The 13,903-nt window shown below is 50.2% G+C and overlaps 1 protein-coding gene across 2 annotated transcripts; it reads right to left on the bottom strand.

Moving 5' to 3' along the window:
• Positions 1 to 568: 568 nt before the first annotated feature.
• Positions 569 to 6,190, bottom strand: MED9 (mediator complex subunit 9). 2 transcript variants are annotated; one of them, XM_070773225.1, is made up of 3 exons: positions 5,904 to 6,190; positions 2,283 to 2,417; positions 569 to 2,188 (listed from the first exon to the last, which is right to left on the bottom strand). In XM_070773225.1, exons 1-3 carry the CDS (start codon positions 6,122 to 6,124, stop codon positions 1,972 to 1,974), a joined length of 573 nt encoding a protein of 190 aa, XP_070629326.1. In that variant the 5' UTR covers positions 6,125 to 6,190; the 3' UTR covers positions 569 to 1,971. The 2 variants fall into 2 exon arrangements, with proteins under 2 accessions (XP_070629326.1, XP_019837870.2); XM_019982311.2 differs by lacking the exon at positions 2,283 to 2,417.
• Between the last annotated feature and the right edge of the window lie 7,713 nt (positions 6,191 to 13,903).

The following is a 13,903-nucleotide window of genomic DNA, read 5'->3' on the forward strand; positions in this document are numbered from 1 at the left end:
GGACCTAGTTACCATTTGTGGCCCTGGCCCCTCTGGCCTCCCTCCCTCCTCAGGGGGGTCCAGCACCCCCTCTGCAGCTGAGGGCACCAGCTCCCACCTGGTGACCCGGTTCCCTCCGCCACATGAGGCTGCACAAGCCCAGGGCAAGGGACAGCTGGCAAGCCTGACTTTCCACCTGTGAAACACGAGAGAGCAGACGCTTTTGCTGGGGGCTGCTCTGAGGGCCGTGGGCAACGTCTCCGCATGGTGCCCGCTGCCCAGGAATCCAAGTGAGGAGTCCAGGTGTCCCAGGGGAGGACTGCTCCCTGCCAGGACCCGACCTACATCCGCAAGGAGGGATGATGGCCCAGGGGCTGACCACAGGCAGGACGACCCTCCGGGCCACCTGTACCCTGGGGTCGGATGCCACTCCCAGAAGGGTCATCCCATGCTCATTCTGGTGTAGCTAGTGTGGCCATGTTCTCGGGCTGGGGGTGGTTGCTCAGTCTCTTCTGCGTAAAGGGGAGGTTTTCCTCTCAACTATCACGGGGATGTCCTAATGTGAATGTCGCAGTACAGACCCACGATGTCCTGACAGCAGAGCACAAGTTCTTTTAATCACACTCTTGAAAAGCGTCACAGGTCACAACACCGGAGCACAGAGGAGACCCACGAGGAGCCCATGTCCACTGCAGTCTCGCAGCAAGCTCCGGCCGCCTGGTATTTCTGAGCTTCACATTCCATGGTTATTTGGTTGGAGCCTTAAAATCGGCCCACACAGTACTGTACTCTTGAAACTTCAAAAAAATAACTGACTCAGTTTATAACAGCCCCACGGCAGAGCTGGCCTCAGGTGACACCCACTTAAATTCAGAGCCTGCTCCTCTGGATGAGGCTGCTGAAACCTCACCCTTCCCCTGGACACGTGACAGGTGGCTGCCAGCAGACTCAGACAGAACCCCAGCTTGGAACACCCTTATCCTACATTCCTGCCAAATGGCGGGCGCCCGTCATCCCTGACGCGGCTGGCACAGGGATGAGCCCACTCTAGATCTGAGTGATACTCGCCACTTGTCCCCACGTTTCAGAAGCTTTCGCCTCAGGCTGGTCACACAAACGCAATTTCTGTCTGGAGAAACAAGGGTGTTTATAAACATCTATGAACCAGGACTGGGCCGCACGATTGCCAGGGCCAGCTTCCCCCACCCCAAGGGGCCGTCAGAATCACGGCCCAGTTGTCCTTTTCCATGTGACCCCCGAGTGCACGCAGTGAGGCCAGGGGGGAGGTCATCGGTGAACCAGGGACAGGACTTGGGAAAGCTGAAGAGGGTATCTGTTCATCTCATCAGACCACAGCTGATGAGACCACATGGTCTGAGGTGGTCTGGCCATTCTTGGGCAGTAAATGGCTAAACGAGCTGACTGAAGGTAACAGGGGATAAAGGAGCAAGAGCTACAAGAAACAAGGACATGGGTGGCAGAGAACCTGGGTGGGGGGTGCCTGGTGGGTTCCTGGTTGATACCCCATGAACAGTAACACCCATGCCTCAAACAGAAAGAAACAACTGTTCCAGGGCAAAAGGCTACCCCACAGTCTCTGAAACCATGCATTTCTCTCAAGGCCTTTCTCCATGCGTGTGCAGGCCTAACTGTCCACACACACTGCTGCTCACTGGACACCAGGTTCCTGGTGCACCCAGCGTCCGGGGTGGGTGGGGAGGGGCAGAGGGAAGCCGCCTCCCTTCCAGCTGTGTCCCTCCCCAGAGGCAAGAGGCAGCCCCACCTCCCAGCCTCAGGAAGCCTTCCTCCTTCAGCAGACAGTTACTGCGCATCTGGATGGGGGCACAGTACACGAGGATGCCCAGGGAACCAGCTCAGGCACTGGCTCTGCAGTCAGGGGTAAAGTTCAGCTAGGCAGGCAGTACCAGAGTCGTTCCACAGGGCTGGGAGACAGGACGCCGGTGCCCCAGCACTCCTCCTGGGGTCGGCTCGTCACTCCTTGGGGATCTCAAACATGCACAGGCTCTTGTACTTCTGCAGCAGTTCGTTCTTGGTCCGGACCTGCTCTCGGAGGCGCTGCAGCTGCTGCTGCTGCTGCTCGGGGCTCAGGTGGATGCCAGGCATGGTGCTAACCACCTTGCGCATCTCCTGGAATTTGGCCTTCAGGGTGCTCAGGTCCTGGTGGATGTCGGGACTGTCCTTGTCCATGCTGCGGGGGCAGAGGGCAGGCGTTAGCACCAGCAACCTGAGAGCTCCCTCCTCACTCCCCCAAACCCCGCATTAGAATGCCTGTCACCTGTCACCTGCATATTGATCTGTGCAATGGGGGATGGGCAGGCACCCCTGCCCGCCTCCCCGCAGCAGATGCACACGGGAAGCAGAGCCTTCCTCCACGGCTGCCTCCCCAGCCCAGCCTGCGGCAACCAAAGTAACATTTGCTGAAAGAGTGAACACAGATAAGTTCCTACATATCTGCTGAATGAATAAAAACCATCACCAACATCAGGCAACAAGTGGCAAGTAAAACCTAATGAAGTACCACATTCCTTCTAACGTGAGACACTACAGGCCATTCAGGAGACGATCAATGAGCAAGAGCTAATTTTAGCTGATGTTCTGATCCCTGAACCTGTTAACATGCAGTCTGATTTCCACAGAGCTATTCATAAATTTTACATTAGTCACAGCTACTGGAAAACTTTCAGCAGATACTCGCTCTCTCCCACCTCTCCCACCAACTCGGGTAAACTGAGCCTTCTGGTCCCGCTCACTTTAAAGGTGGGATCATATCTTCACTCGTAGCTATTGTCGGCTTCCCGGAGACCCATGTTCCCTGTCAAGTTAAAGGAAGCAAGAACAAAACCCTTCACCTGAGAACACAGAAAGAGCCCATCAGTTGCTCCTGTATATTTTTTAAAAGTTAGGAAATGGATGGATGAGCCTTTGAAAACAGGTGGTTGAGACTAAAATCTAAAAGCCGATGCACAGGCTGTTTTAAGTCACCCACTGAGGCACAAGAGGGGAAAGCTGTCAAGGATCATTTATTTCTTTCAATAAACGTTCATCCCTATTGGGCAATTTCAACCCAGATGGTGCTAATTCATGTTTATTAGTAATCATTTCTCTGCTTACGCAGACAGAAGAGCCATCTTTCCCGGTGATCCGCTAGTTAGAGCTCATTCCTGACAGATGAGATGCACTGGGGCCTGCTCACTGTTTATCAATAACTCGAACTCGGAAGCAAGATCTGGAGAATCAATAGTTTATTCTGGGGAACAAATAAAGACATCTCCTGTTGTCTTCTGAGGCCCTCGATTCACACACACCAACTCTGGTGCACCTCACCCCAGCTTCAAGGAAGCGTTTTATATTCTGTTTCCTTCATGTCTCAGCTCTGATCTACAACTCTTGACAGACACCATCTGGACTTCTGAAATCATTCCACTTGGATGGCATATGTGCTAACACGTTGTTACAAATTTAAGTCCCAAGGCAATTTTGAAATTATAGTTTTAAGAAAACTGATTCACAACACATAAGTCTGAAAGGACAAGGTATAAACAAACAAAAAAAATAAAAATTTTCTAAACAATAAGGTCCTACCATATAGCACAGAGAACTATACTTAATAGCCTATGACAAACCATAATGGAAAAGAATATTTTTAAAAAAAGAATGTCCACATATGTGTAACTGAATCACTTTTCAATTTGTTTTGACAAAAACGTAACCACACTACACACATGGTTCTGATTCTTGCTTTTCTCACCTGAAATGCACCTCGGACAGCTAGATGAGCTGGCTGTTATGGGTATGTGGATGTTTGTAACTGATCACCTGCAGGCCGAATGGGGATGGCCACCCCACACCCGCACCGTGTGTGTGGGCACCCACCGCCCCTCAGTTAGTGCTGCGGCTCTGCCTGCCACCACCCTCAGCAGTTCATCCCTGATCCCCCTCCTACTCCCCAGCTTCCTGTGGACCCCAGTCCTCTCCTCCTCCTAAAGCCCTCTGTCCCATCTACCTTCACAAAACCCAAGCACTAGCTCAAAAACTTCAGATGACTCCTCGACTCCCCACTTCAGTGTCTCTGGGGTCAGACACCCAAGAGAGTCTATTTTCTTTGGCTGCCAGTTGAGAAGTTGGGGACAGGAAAGGGGAGGTATGGGTGAAGGGTGGAGCCGGGTCTCAATGTCCAGTCTGTGGACTTGCTCTCAAGCTCCTAGTCTCAGTACGGCTCCCCTCCCCCAGCCCCCACAATGTGCCTAGTGTTCCCCAGTCCAGACACTCTGGCTGACTCTTTCCTAAAACAAATCTTGGCAAAGTACAAGCCTTTAAGCTGTCTGACCAAGGTCATTCAGCTGGTACCTTATAGAGCTATCATTTGTGGTTCATTTTTGGATGGCAACACCTATTCAGTGGACATGAGATTGAGTAGACTCTGGGAGATAGTGAAGGACGGGAAGTCTGCTGTGCTGCAGTCCATGGGGTTCCAAAGAGTCAGACGACTGAGCGACTGAACAACAAACAATGACAATTATTACTCATATATTAGAGATAAGAAAATCAAGGCCTAGAAAGGCTATGCACTTAACTAAGATTCCAACACAAACAAGTATCAACATGCAGATCTGAACTCAAGAAGATCTGACTTCAAAGTCCATGTTCTTTCTTGTGGACAATGCAGCTCCGTCTTTAAGGCCAGCCCAACCCAACTGCTCTATCAGGGTCAAAAATAGACTCTGAGAATGTGTACACTGTGTGTTTTCATTTTTCTGTATTTTTTGTAAAACCCGAATAAGCATATTTGGCTTGATCCTGGATAATGCCTGGGACTCCAGGGCTGCTTCTGTGTTTGTTTGCTTGGTCACTCTGCCTAGAAATGCTACCTGATTACAGGCTCCTGGGAACAGAACAGTCTGCCTTGCCCAATAAACACTATGTTCACACCAAGTGAAGCCAGATGAACTTAAGGTCTACTGTGACTACTGAGAGAACAAAGTCTTCACAGTCGTCTGAAAAGCAGTGGAAGCGTCACGTCATCCCAGGGCAAGTGAATCTAATCCGCCTCAACTCTAAACCAGCTAGGCCATCAGCAGTACGTTTCGTATTGTGAGTATCAATTCCATTTCAGCAAAACATCCAAGAGCATGTTGATGTTCACTTGAATGTTACTGTAAAAGTAACTTTGTTGTAATCCACTTTGCTTTTATTTTTTAATGGCTGAATAAAAAGTTCAAGCCCAGGGGTTTAAACTTTGCTATCATGTGGACATAAATAACAGTTAAAAATAATTTGGGCAAATGTGAGGATTGGGGAGATTTTGGGCTGTGTGTGTGTCCGTGTGTTTTCCTTCTAAGGATAAGTTTGAAAACTCAGGTGATCTGAAGACTGGCCAAAAGAAGACAATCACCCCCTGTGTCGCCATGACAGGGCACCCAAGTGCTGGCAGGAGGTCAGCGCCCTACTCCTGTAAAGTTCCCAACATCACCCCTATAATCTTTGCATTATGGGTTATTCCGCTCATGAGTTTCCCCTTCTAACTGGTGAGCAAGGTGGGGATGAAAAGTCGGCCCCTCCACGTGTACACGCCACAGCACTTAGCAGTGTGCCACACATGGAAGATGACCCGTATCTATCGGATCTGTGGGAAAACAGGCTCACCAGGCTGCACCCGAGTGGTCTGCCCGCAGCGTCTGCGCACTTGCTGTCTACACTGGCTTCGTTTTAAGAACGCTGCTTGCCAGCACGGGGCCTGGCAACTCCCAGGATCGACTGCTGAACACTTGGGACTGCTCGTGGTGGCCTCTGCGTGGCCGCTCCCCTCCGGGTGTGTCTTCCCTTTGGTACCGTGGGGCGCCCCTGGATTTCGGACACGTGACGGGCAGCGGGGGGCGTGCGGGCTGATTCCCCCGGGCCCTTACCATTTGATGATGCTGTGAACCAAGGGAAGGAAGGAGCAGTTCTCCTCCGCCTTCACGCCGGCAGGGGATGGAGGCTTCGGCGCGGGCTGCGGCTGCTGCGCAGAAACAGACGGCGGCGGCTGTGGCTGCGGCAGCGGCTTCATCTCCGGCAGCGGAGGCTCGGCGGGCGGCGGCAGCGTGTCCTCAGCCTGCCGTCCGGCAGCAACACCCACAGAAGCCATCGTGTCCGGGACCCCCGCAGCCGATCACCGGGGCAGGCGGCTTCGCGCGCCGGAAGTGTCGCTGATTATGACGTCACCACCGTGCGCCGCGGAGGCGGGGCCGGGCCTGGCGATCGTTACTAGGCAACAGGCGGCTGGTCCTGGGTGGCCTGGATTTGATGGTGCGCAAATGTTCAAGCTGGTTTTAGAAAAGGCAAAGGAACCAGAGATCAAATTGCCAACATCCGCTGGATCATCGAAAAAGCAAGAGAGTTCCAGAAAAACATCTATTTCTGCTTTATTGACTATGCCAAAGCCTTTGACTGTGTGGATCACAATAAACTGTGGAAAATTCTGAAAGAGATGGGAATACCAGACCACCTGACCTGCCTCTTGAGAAACCTATATGCAGGTCAGGAAGCAACAGTTAGAACTGGACATGGAACAACAGACTGGTTCCAAATAGGAAAAGGAGTACGTCAAGGCTGTATATTGTCACTCTGCTTATTAACTTACATGCAGAGTACGTCGGAGAAGGCAATGGCACCCCACTCTAGTACTCTCGCCTGGAAAATCCCACGGATGGAGGAGCCTGGTGGGCTGCAGTCCATGGGGTCGTTAAGAGTCGGACACGACTGAGCGACTTCACTTTCACATTTCACTTTCATGCATTGGAGAAGGAAATGGCAACCCACTCCAGTGTTCTTGCCTGAAGAATCCCAGGGACGGGGGAGCCTGGTGGGCTGCCGTCTATGGGGTCACATAGAGTTGGACACGACTGAAGTGACTTAGCAGCAGCAGCAGTAGCAGCAGAGTACATCATGAGAAATGCTGGGCTGGAAGAAGCACAAGCTGGAATTAAGATTGCCGGGAGAAATATCAAAAACCTCAGATATGCAGATGACACCGCCCTTATGGCAGAAAGTGAAGAGGAACTAAAAAGCCTCTTGATGAAAATGAAAGAGGAGAGTGAAAAAGTTGGCTTAAAGCTCAACATTCAGAAAACGAAGATCATGGCATCTGGTCCCATCACTTCATGGGAAATAGATGGGGAAACAGTGGAAACAGTGTCAGACTTTATTTTTTTGGGTTCCAAAATCACTGCAGATGGTGACTGCAGCCATGAAATTAAAAGACGCTTATTCCTTGGAAGAAAAGTTATGACCAACCTAGATAGCATATTGAAAAGCAGAGACATTACTTTGCCAACAAAGGTCCATCTAGTCAAGGCTATGGTTTTTCCAGTGGTCATGTATGGATGTGAGAGTTGGACTGTGAAGAAAGCTGACCACCAAAGAATTGATGCTTTTGAATTGTGGTGTTGGAGAAGACTCTTGAGAGTCCCTTGGGCTGCAAGGAGATCCAACCAGTCCATTCTAAAGATCAGCCCTGGGTGTTCTTTGGAAGGAATGATGCTAAAGCTGAAACTCCAGTATTTTGGCCACCTCATGTGAAGAGTTGACTCATTGGAAAAGACTCTGATGCTGGGAGGGATTGGGGGCAGGAGGAAAAGGGGACAACAGAAGATTAGATGGCTGGATGGCATCACCAACTCGATGGACGTGAGTTTGAGTGAACTCTGGGAGATGGTGATGGACAGGGAGGCCTGGCGTGCTGCAATTTATGGGGTTGCAAAGAGTTGGACACGACTGAGCGACTGAACTGAACTGAGAGACAGCTAAATTTTTCAATAGTCAGAAATAGCAGGTATACTTCAGGAATAACATCTTATTCCTATTTACGTTACAAAGACAGTCCAAAAGCAACCTGTACAGGAAGATAAATGAGGCCTCAGGAAGAGTGGACAGCACCTCCCGCACCTGCGGGTGTCAGGCCCTGGGCCTGCGGATGTGGAGGATCCGAGGGGAAGGACTCATGGCTCCCACCTGCTCAGAAGCCTCCAGGGACGAGGCCTTGCACCTACCCTATGGACCCAGAAATAAACTGAACAGTTAATATGCATCTTCTGGGTGACACACGCTGTGCTAACTGTGGGGGAAGGGTGGGGGGGCTGTCTCAACTTCCTCCGAGCTGAGATGGTGGAAGGGGATTAGTGCCAGGAGTAAATACTGTATCCGAGGGAGAAGTCAATGTCAGGTACTCTCCGTACCTGTGGGCTAGCTCCTGAAGCCCCCAATCTCAGTGTGCTCACCTCTAAAATCTTTAGTTCGGGTTCATGGCAGAGCCCAAACCACTTTCCAACTTCAGACACATGGCTGACCTTTGAAGTTGTCCTTTGCATGAGCCCTGGGCTCTTAAGTCAAAGTAGGGGACGCCTGGTGGGTTTGTGGGTATGTTCCTCAAAACAAGCCCTCCTGAGCCACAATGTGGGGGCTGTGTGATGGGGACTGGCATCCTAGCTGAGAAGTGCCCCCCTCATAGGCTTTAGAGAAGTGAGGAGTCCACAGTCAGTGGCAAGATGAGCAGCAACACTGAAGAGCAAGGTGACTGGTGTCAAGGAAGCATCGGTGCTGCTATTTCAGAGGCATGTTGGAGGAGTCTGTGGAGGCAAGTCCCGGGGAGGAGACTGTGGAAGGAAGTGGGGAGGCCGGACGGTGTGTCAGAGGCACTTTGGTAATAGCCTTAGCACAGCTTTCTTATAAAAACTGCACCCCACAGGTGAGCACAGGGAGGTGGGGGGCTGCTGACTGTGGGCCTCTCCCCCTGGGGGGAAGTTCAGGGTTCTGGTGGAGAAGGAGGAAGAAGGTCCTCCTGGGACAGGACCCAGACAGGCTTGAAGAGGCTGTACATCCTTGGAATTGCCTGGGGACATAAGGGTGGTGTAGTGATAATAATAGTAATTACCACAACTTCTGTGGATTGAAAGCAGGCACAAGGGACAGAGCACAATCGTCTCATGTAATCCACAGAAAACTCTGGAAGGTAGATGTTAGCGTCTCTGTATTATAGATGGTTAAGAATCTGACCCAGGTCACGCAGCTGTCAGACAGCAAGACTCTAGTCTTAACCAACACAGAGGAGACCTCAGGTCCCTACCAGCCCTGTGACTTTGTGGTTCAAAATGTTAATGTGAGGTTTTTATTCAGAATTGGAAAAGAATTCCGTGTTCATCAATAATCTCCCTGTAGAAATCGCACGTCATCTTTCCCTCCTGGCGTTTTTATAACTTCATTACCAGCCCCATCTTTATCATTGGTAGAATGATGAGGGTATCTCTTTAAAAAAAAACAAAAACACTTCAGGTATAAATAGATATGGATAAAGAAAATGAATTGAAAATGTAGGAAGCAGGAATGGAGTAGGTGCCTTGACAGTTTGCCCTAAAAATAGTTAATTAGTGGCGAACAGTGGAGCTGACCTCATAACATTTCAGGCAGATGTCAGAGAAACACTGCCTATGCTGGCTTCATTAAAGCTGAAATTAACACAAGTGTGTGTCTGCTCAGAACTTCCCTGTTGAAAGTAAGAAAAAAAAAAAGGCAGAAACCCCACAGAAACAACCATGTGGCATTGATGCCCAGAGTAAAGCTCGTTGAGTCCTTGGGCAGCTCTCCCTGCTTCTCAGGCCCCTGTAGGCTGCTGGTGGCCAGGCCAGGCCTTGCTCAGCCCATCTGAGGCTCATAGCTTCAGAGTCTGCATAACCTCCCAGGAAGACTGCTGTTATATCACCTAGAAAAGTCCCCGGGAGCAGTAACAATCACTTCTGACGATTGAGACTTTCTCCCAGACTTAGGGCATTTAAGAGGAGTGAGCGGCATGAGCGCCCTCGACAGAGACAGAAGGCAAACCACTGTGTCATTTTCAATATTCTGGTAGCCACACACAAAGAATCAAAAGAAACAGGTGAAATTGACTTTGGTAATGTATTTTACTTAACTCATGTATCCAAAATATTATCATTTCCACATGTGATCAGTACTAAAAATTATCAAAGAGGTATTGGAAATCTGGGCTTCCTCGATGGCTCAGCAGGTAAAGAATCCACCTGCTGATGCAGGAGACACAGATTTTATCCCTGGGTTGGAAAGATCCCCTGGAGAAGGAAATAGCAACCCACTCCAGTATTCTTGCCTAAAAAATCCCATGGACAGAGGAGCCTGGTGGGCTGCAGTCCATGGAGTCACAAAGAGTTGGACATAACTGAGAGACTAAGCACTCTTTGAAATCTACTCTGTACTTTATATGCATAGCCCTGAGATCCAGCTGAGATGCTGGAATAGCCACGTTTCACACGCCCAGGAGCCAGGTGTGGCCAGTGTCCATGGACCTGGGTGACACATATCTATCTGGACATATCTCAATCCTAACTGTGAGAGGAAAAAAACTAGCAAGTCATATGAAGCAAATAGAGTATATTGCTACTTATACATATGTTTGCAACATGAAAAATAACAATGTATATTATCCACAGATACAAAACATACATGTCAAAATGTTTTTAAAAAACTGAAGGGTGCACCTCCTGGTCACAGGGCTGGTGAAGTTGTATAACAGGCCCTGCACCTTTCTGTGTGGTGTCAAATTTCTTTTATAGATTATAAGGAAAACTAAACAAGTGACAAGTGTGGGAGTGGGTACCGAGGAACCCAGGCTCTGCTCTTTCTGGCTGTGTAACCTTGGACAAGTCTTCCCATGCCTCAGATTCCTCACCTGAAAAATGGGATCATAACGGCTCCTAATGGGAGGTTACCCAGGAGGTTACTCCTGAATGGGTTACAGGAGTTACCCTGTGGAGAGGACCCCAAATGGCCCCTGACACGTAGGAACCGCCACTGAAGCTTTAGCTACTACTGCTACTGTTTTCGGAGAAGGCAATGGCACCCCACTCCAGTACTCTTGCCTGGAAAATCCCATGGATGGAGGAGCCTGGTAGGCTGTGGTCCATGGAGTCCCTAAGAGAGCGACTTCACTTTCACTTTTCACTTTCATGCATTGGAGAAGGAAATGGCAACCCACTCCAGTGTTCTTTCCTTGAGAATTCCAGGGATGGGAGAGCCTGGTGGGCTGCCATCTATGGGGTCACACAGAGTCGGACACGACTGAAGTGACTTAGCAACAGCAGCAGCAGCAGTTACTGTTCTAATAAGTGTCTCAAAAACCCCTCATGATTACTCCTGAACACACTTGAGAACCAGGCTACATCAAAACCCTGAGCTCTCTGATTCTCTCAGCGGACCTACACCACAAATAGCTGTAAATAGGCTCGTGATATATCTCTGCTACGTCAAATCCAAAAATAGTCTTTCCTCTGTCAAACATCGTGGGGATTGTTAAACTGATATTGTCATTGAGTGATCGGGCTTTTTCTTCAAACCTCTATCTTACATCTGATTCATCCTTTTCTTTCATTAACTGGAGCCTCAGGCGAGTTGGAAAACTACATGATACTTTGATGTTTGCAAGTAAAAAAAAAAAGGCAGTGATCACAGTTCAGATCAGCACAGTGCTACAGATACCTGGAATCAGCTAATCACAGCCATGACTCACCGCTCAGGCCTTATCTCAACCCACCCTGAGGATGGCCTTTCTCCTTTCCAAATATTATTTCATCTTCTTTTTATTCCTTTCAAGCACCCTCTTCTTATTCTAAGCTCCTCCGTGATGACCAGTTTCTCCACTCACTTATCTTAGTGTTTCATTTCTCAGAAGCACTCATTTCAGCACACAAATTCGACTAAGTTTCTTTCATACTCAGAATTTTCTCCATAAAACCTTAAGTCTTTATTCCTTCTTCTTCTTTTTTTTTTTTTTTTTTGCCATACCTCCATCCACTTTGGATGTAATAAAAATGAGAGGCAATCCCTTCCAGGAAACAGTTTGGTCTAAAATGGTTTGTTTATGTCCTGATGCCTTACGATGGCTGACCTCCTCACTCACATTTTCTCTCAGAGGATATGTGAGCCAAGCTTTTCTGTCTCAACGGGCTCAGCCTGAGCTGGTCCTGTTAACCCTTTTCCTCACTTGAATTCCTCCCTTTTCTGGTAGTTACTTTGTTTCTCTTATCGGATTTACTGTAAGACTTTTGACTTTTGATTACTAACTGCAGTTGCAAAACTACAGTTAAAAATTATTATGTAGCTGGCAGTGCTGCTGGAGATGACCAGGCATGCTGCCTGTGAGCTGGTCAGGTGGCCCTGGTCCCGTGTCTGGGTTTCTGACCTCTTGGGGTGGGAGGAGGTGCCGGTAATAGCAGACATTTAGAATGTCCCCAGGCTGTAAGGACGACAGGCTCCAAGCTGAACCCTGGAAGTGGCGTCGAGATGGACCAGCAGCCTCTGTCCATCTCTGCTCACCACATCTCTGGAAAGGTGTCCCTGTGAGCGCTGAACATGTCCCACCAGTCTTTGGCTCAGCCACATGGTGTGATCTGAAGAGTCATCAGAAGACCCGCCTGCCAATCCACACAACATGTCCTGGCCCCTGGTCTGTACCAAGACCTGCCGGACAGGGAGGAAGGAGACCCCAGGCCCAGCCGCAGAGAATAGGCCTGGGGGCCCCGGCTTGTCCCCGTGGCACCCTCATCTCGTAGACTAGGGAGCAGGGCCTGGGGAGGTGAAAGGAGTCGCCTGTTGGTGGGGGAACCGGAAGGAGCCTGCGACACTGACTCAAGGACAAAATCAAAATCGGGAGGGGATATTCAGGGACGATGGCGTTTCCAGTCTCCATGTGCTTCCTCCACAGCATCTTCACTGGGTAGAAACCCGCAGGAAGTGCTCATTGTTGTTGGAAGAACTCAGGGCTGGTGATGAGGAGAGTGCTTAGGGGCCCAGAGCAAATGGGGAGTGGGTGTCACACCTCTGGGAGCATCGCTGGCTTACCTGAGTCGTGATTTTTCTGGTGGCCTCAGAGACAGTTGATCAGAGGGCCGGCTTTTGTCATAGTCCGACCAGTGGCTACTGTGGATGCAAGGAGAGGAGACAGTGTGTAAGACTTTTCCCCTAACTCGGGATCCCAGGAGCTCCCTGCCCACTTTTAAAAAGTCCTGGGTGGCCAAATTACAGAAAAACCAGGCTTGGATGGAGGGCCCCCAGGGGCCAGCGCTGCCCTCCAGGTGGACCCTGGTGGATGCCAGCGAGTTTCCTGGGTGACAACTGGGTTTTCATGCAGTGAGAATTGGGGGGAAATAGCCAAGGTTCAGAGTTGACCTGAGGCAGTGACAGGAGCCCCTCCACCATGTGACCTCAGGCTTTAGGGGACAATGTGCCCTGGGGACAGGCCTGGAGAAAAGGCTCCCACCCAATATGTGCCAGGTGCCACCAGCTCCATGCCCTCAGGCAAATGATTCCACCACCAGTACACAGGCATCTCAGTGGTACCCATCCCTGCCCACCCAGGCATGGGGGTGGTGAGAGACCACCCCGTCCAGGGTGAGGCACAGTGCCCGGGGCTCGGGCCCAGGGAACGGAGTTAAAAGACAATTTCCCGTTTGTTCTTCCTGCTCTGTGGCTACTCATCTGGGAAGCTGTCCACACATGCTGTCCAATTACCAGCGGTGCAGGAAGAGCAAGGCGGCCCAGAGCTAACAGAATCGTCACTGCGTCTTCTTTCCTGCTCTTTCTGCATTTCAGCTCTGGATTCAGCGTCATATGCAGCCAGGCTCACAATCTCATCATCGTGTGATGCAGCGCTGGGGGCAGGAGGTAAGGGGTTAGTCAGCACTGATGGAGCCTGGCCAAGAGCAAGGAGGGGAGGCTGAGAGCACTGGGTGTGACTCAGGAAGTGATTTGTGTATTGGGGGTGGGGGTGAGGGACAGAGCGTGACCCAAGGCACAGGGATGTCTGGCATTGGCCCATAATTGATTTCCCCAGAGGCGATACTTGCTGACCCTCCATCCCCAC

Source organism: Bos indicus, chromosome 19 (genome assembly GCF_029378745.1).
Source record: "Bos indicus isolate NIAB-ARS_2022 breed Sahiwal x Tharparkar chromosome 19, NIAB-ARS_B.indTharparkar_mat_pri_1.0, whole genome shotgun sequence".
Classification (NCBI taxonomy): Eukaryota; Metazoa; Chordata; class Mammalia; order Artiodactyla; family Bovidae; genus Bos; species Bos indicus.